Source organism: Pseudoliparis swirei, chromosome 6 (genome assembly GCF_029220125.1).
Source record: "Pseudoliparis swirei isolate HS2019 ecotype Mariana Trench chromosome 6, NWPU_hadal_v1, whole genome shotgun sequence".
In the NCBI taxonomy this organism is placed as follows: domain Eukaryota; kingdom Metazoa; phylum Chordata; class Actinopteri; order Perciformes; family Liparidae; genus Pseudoliparis; species Pseudoliparis swirei.
Window position 1 is genome coordinate 14,873,707 of NC_079393.1, and position 6,000 is coordinate 14,879,706.

General features: G+C 41.7%; 1 protein-coding gene across 1 annotated transcript in view; it reads left to right on the plus strand.

The window, feature by feature from the left end:
* The window catches only part of sema3d (sema domain, immunoglobulin domain (Ig), short basic domain, secreted, (semaphorin) 3D), a 28,884-nt gene extending 23,431 nt beyond the window's left edge, over positions 1–5,453 (plus strand). The window contains exon 18 of the mRNA XM_056417524.1: positions 4,248–5,453. Within this exon, the coding sequence (XP_056273499.1) occupies positions 4,248–4,706 (459 nt within the window). The 3' untranslated portion in view covers positions 4,707–5,453. The remainder of the gene's footprint in view (positions 1–4,247) is intronic.
* The last annotated feature ends 547 nt before the right edge of the window (positions 5,454–6,000 follow it).

Here is a 6,000-nt window from a genome sequence, read left to right on the forward strand (position 1 = left end):
AGTCATTATTGATGTTTATGAGTGTGCAGGACTTTTTGACATTTTCTGCAGTGCTTTTCTTTGTGAGGTCAAAAGTGACTGAAACCAGACCCAATTGAGTGGATGGGACATTATCTATCCCTCTGAAAAATGGGGAAAAAGATAAATGAGAATGACATATTTCTCACTAGGTATTCATTCTGACCCTGTAGGTTCAGATGAGGCTGATTCTGGACAGAAAGTGGATCAGAAAACAAATTCTGTACACTCAATGTCTAAAGATACTGACTTCACACAAAGAGTTCAGAAAATGGCAATGTGTAGGGCATATTGGAAGCAGAATTTCCAGAGGTTGCAATGTGGTGCATATTTCGTGTTTATTTTAAATTGCATTGGTCAAAGTCACTTTAAAACTCATATACTGGAGACGGGGGTTTGACAGAAAAGGACATCGAGGGACAGAAAGTCTAATGTGTTTGTATTTGAGGTGTGGAAAGGAACTCATTGATGATGACACTCGTCTCCTGAATGAGACAAGAGAGACCTGCTTACTCAGCACCTGAGTGCCCTCCCCTCCCCTATCCAAACATCCAAGCCTTCCTCCACCCACTGCGAGTGGCCTGCTTACCACTCAACCTTTTCACTCCTCTTTCTCCCCACTTCCCGATACACTTATTTACTCCCATGACTGGTCCCATGTCCTCTCTCAGGGGTGAATGTAAACAAACTGACAGGTGCGGAGGCCTCTAAAGACACATGTGTTCCTTTCCTTTATAGGCCTGCACAGCAGAAAGCACAGCATTGCCCTTGGTGTGTGTGTGTGTGTGTTTCTTTATTATCCCCTACAGCAGAAATGATAACAAAGCACTCCCTAGGCACAGCCATGTGTTTGGGGGTAATCGACACAATGGGGTGTTTTCTTTGTTTGTGTGTATAGACATGCGATGATATGTGACCTATTGTACTCTAGACTAAGTCACGAAGGAAAGGATGCAGGAGTGCTTCCTCCCTCAGGATTGTCATGTGATAGACACGGAAGCCAAGAAACTAAAGCAGGATGTACAGAATATGTTGGATCAAGCAAGTTCACTGGTATTTATTATGGCAAAACTTCCAAGAGGTTTGTCTGTGTCGGAGCATGTACATCAAATTAATTTATAAGTGACAGAAAATGTATCTCAATGTCTTCCCTGCCAATAAACAGGTAGATGTAGCCACCGCCTGGACTAACTGGCAGGCCAATACAATATTTGGGGTTTCACAGTTATTCTGAGTGATGGTCTCAGACTGGGCTTTATAGCAAACACTTTTACACAAGCTTATCATAATGAACAATGTTCATATTCATTTTGCTATATAATAAAATAATGATACAATTGCTGCTTTGGTGCTTGAAGAATGTTCCGATGATGCCGTTAATAAACAAGATGTTTCATTAAAATAAAATAACTACTTTAATAGGCAGAGGCAGCTGTATTATACAGCCTAAGCATCAATAGATAAATAATTAGATGTATTTCTTTGGCAGGCAGTCAGTGACATCTCAAATGTTTGCAGACACAGGATATCAAGGACAAAAGGAAACTGCAACACACATTTTTGGATTCACAAGTGATTATACATCAGACTGAATGATGCATTGTTTCTACTAATGGGCTAACTCATTTGCATTGAATTAACATGTCACATTAAAAACATTGCTTTCAAACTAAATAGGAAAAATAAGAAGTAGTTTACTAGAAATAGGGAGAAATAGTTTCTGAACCCGGACTGAGAGAATGAAAACATATTCAAGCATTACCGTCAATGTGCCTCACAGGCAACGTCTCTTTAGCTATACAAATAAGTGTATCTTCTTTCTCATGTGAGATTAATATTTACGATTAACCCGTTTAGTGATTGTTTTCTTTGCTGAACCGAAGCAATGCCACTGACAGTCAAAACAAAGAAAATGAGTTAAGGGGAACCACACCAAGCTGGAGGTCAAAGAAACACACTCTGTACTTTTTCAGGTGATGGAAGAGATGTGTGTGTGTGTGTGTGTGTCTGAGTTTGAACTATGAGCCGTGTTACTTTAAAAATATTCAAACAGCGTTCTTGTCATTGATGCCATTTTACTATTGCCTCATCTTTGTCGATAACATGATCTGACTTGTCGTGACCCTGTCGTCATGGTTTTCTCTCTTTCTCTGTCATTACCACCCTTCGTTAGGGTTGTGTTTACCGGCAACTGTGTCAAAAAACAACAACTGCAGGCCAGACTTGACTGGCAAGAATATTACAACCACACCCATATTAAACAGAAAACATCCAAAGTGTATCACTTACAAAATAAAATTCTGGTTTTTGAGATAAAGCCTACAGGAGTGGCCCTTAAAGATGCCACTGGTGTTGTGGGGCTCCCCCCTCATGCGGGACAAGGTGGTACCTGCTCTCACAGCTGGACACACGCACACACACACAGCTGGACATGTGGTGTTGGAGCAGGTGATTTCTGAAGTGTCTGGCTCATGTCAACCTCTCACTCCCTGGGCTTGTCCTCCCTCTCTGTTTCCTTCTGGCTGTCATCCTTCGTCTTCTCCTGTCCCTCAACATCCTCCATCAGTCCCACTTTAATCTTTCTTCACTTAACTCCTGCCTTCGTGCTTCTTTCTCTGTCTACTGTGGTTCCTTGTGCTTTTCATGTTGTCTCCATCATTTCCCACAGTGCATTCCTTTCTCTGTTGCTCTCCACACGTTCTGCCTCTTGATGGGTTTTGATAAAGGCATCTTTGACCAGCTGCTCACAGCACCTGCAACCCACCCCCAACACGCATTCTCATCGTACACAAACTCCCTCCTCTTATCCCCTCGTAAGAAGTCAACTATTGGAGATTTGAGCTGGAAGAGATTCCTCTGACTTCCTCACAACATGTTGACTGTATTAGTGCCTGTTTGTGTATTCCCCTTCCTGGAGCCTGGAATGTGGATCAGTTAGAACAAAGCACAGCCTTCCTGAAAACAAGGGAAGTGCTTAAGTTTAAAGCTAAAGCTTTTAATTCATTTACCCACACCAGTGCTGCATTTAATAATTAAAAGCTGTGTTTCTTTGTTATAATCCACATACATGCACGCTAGTTTGCAAATGCCAATATGCATGCAAGTGTTTCGACACTTAAAAGCTGCATTGCTATTCTTTGCAGGATAGATGCAGTTCACACACACACAAATAAAAACAGACCATCTGGGTGAATTTTTATGTCTGGCATTAGCCATTTTGTCACAGATGCCTTGCTTTCAGATGGGGAGTGTGTGTGTGGGGGGGGGGTCTCTCCAACTAGCCAAAGAGATTTTGCATATGTGAGATTTTACATTGTTATCCCAAGTGTTTTTTTCAAGTCAGTCAGGTGTGTTAGGAAATGAGAATGTGACGGGAGACAGACTCGAAGGCCTAATATGGGTGAGGGTCAAGATCCAAAGAGCCTCTTAGGTCTGCAGGTCTGCCTATGGCTGGGCGACACATCATCAGTGTCAGACCTGGAAACCACCACAGAGCCAGAGTTCATAGAAAGATAAACAGGAAAATATTCATTGTTTTCTACATGCACTTACACCTCCTGGGGGGTCAAAGCAGGGCTGTGGGATGTATGCTTTTGAAGCATCCACACATGTACAAACACACACACACACACACACACACATACTGTATCTGTCCTCTGAACACAGCTGTGTTGTTTTAGACCACCTGATAAATCATGGCGGATGCTAAATGAAAAGAGCGGGCTATTAACATAACTATACAACTTACACCTTAAGAGCACAATTAACCTCACAAACACACACACACACACACCATTTATTTTACTGAATACCTCCTATAGCCTTTGCATACTGCTTACACTCATCATCCATCTAAAGATCTCTCCACACCACATAAAGACCCCTGCCCCCTCGACCCACACTGAGAGACACTCACCACACCCAATTCAATATGTTTCCTGTTTCAGGGGCCATTGCCATGTCTCACGCACCTTGAATACAAATCAGCCGTGAACGCATGTGTGTGTGAACAGGGTGGCATGTACCAAGCTGGCTATTGAAATGTGCAGTCATTCTGATTTATTGTTTGTGGGAATGTGTAGTTGTTTTATAGTAAAGCTTTGAATCTCGATTGATGAAAGCGATACAGAATTTCACATAAATGTGTTGTATTATGTACTAATCAAAGGCAGCTGTGGTCACATGACCTTATTCTGTGAGATGAAACGTTTTCTCTTTTTGTCTCGCAGGTCAGGCTGGATGATCGTGTCGTGCACACAGATCGAGGTCTCCTGATTCGCTCCCTCCAAACCTCTGATGCTGGTGTGTATATCTGTGTTGCTCAAGAGCACACACACTTCACCCACACTCTCCTCCGTCTCACGCTGAAACTTGTGACACTTGGACAACTGGATGGGAAGCCCAGTAAAGACCCCGAGGTGGAGCCTCGACACAGCGTGGAGCCCCGCCATCGTTATAAAGACTACCTGAGAGTGATGAGCGCTCCCTTTGTCTCTCTGGAGGAGTACTGTGACTCACTGTGGCTGGAGAAGAGGCCGACAAGGGCGCGAGGACGAGGCTTAGGAGCTGGCAAATGGAAACACATCCAGGAAATGAAGAAGAGCCGGAACAGGAGACAACACCGAGAGAGGGGGGAAGTGTGGGAAAAACAGGGGCGAGGGAGGGTGGTGAGGACAGCAAAGCAGTGAGATGTGGTGAAACAACGTGATGGGTTAGTCAGCTCTTTATATTCACCGGTTGGATGAAGAAGCAGAACTGCAAAATTGCAATGACAGATCAATCCATAAGCAATGTAACTCAGAGGTAGAAAGAATAACTCTGAAATATACAGTTCAAGAGTTCAAAAGTTTAAGTAGTATTGTGTTGTAAATACATCATTTAATTATTATGCCAGCGTCTGTGCTGTTTGCAGATAACATGCTTTTAAATAAACATGCAAGACTGAATAAAAATTATTATTGCAATCTGTAAATCCATTAATTCTCCATTGCCATCCATCAACTGGATGAGCTGACCAGACCACTGGTCTTACAGCTTTCACTGGCAAAATGGTTCCCCGATAGTGTGACAGTAGAATGACGGTTATCAGAGATAATCATTTGATAATATTGACACGTACATTTGAATTGGGGATATTGAGGAAAATATACAAAAAATATGTAGTTTGCTTGTGGTGATGCCAATGCATTCATGTTGAATGACTGTAAATATTTATATATGATGTACAGGAGATACAGCATTCTCAATTTTAGTCTTATTACCGATCCGTATAACTGTAATCATAACCATGTATTGTGTTTGGGCCGACAAAATAACATATTTTTTGTACAAATGCTTCACTCTTATACTATAATGTAAGTTCAAAAGATATTTTCATAATTGCTGATTTTTAAAGTTATTTAAATAAATTTGTCTTGGAGCTTTTCTGCCCTGAATGACATTTATTTTATTGTGTGAATCAACATGCATACATTGTATTACTGTAAAGTAGCAGCTACAGGCAAACGGCAGACAAGCTTGAGAATGGGTTTGGGTGAGTTCAGCCTCTCCTGATATAGCAACACAAGTCCCACTGCATTGTATGTACATGTCAGAATGATTCAGGACCAGCTGTCTGTGTGTGTGTGTGTGTGTGTGTGTGTGTGTGTGTGTGTGTGTGTGTGTGTGTGTGTGTGTGTAAAAGAGAAAGTGGGCATCGTCAGGAGGAACCATGCAAATATATTAATGTGTTTCATCAAACTAACTAAGCAATACACAGGTTTCCTAGAATAAAATGATAAAGCTCTAAATGCATCATCACTTTCATTAGCGTGAAAAGCAATCATTATGCAACCCCATGTGTCTGACCAGAATAGTACTTTTAGAGTTACATAATAATGAAGATATCATACACAGTGCCTGGATATATAACGCTGACAAAAGCATAACAAAGATTTCTCTGTGAAAGACATTCGTCCTGGGACTCCTTTGTTTTAACAGACT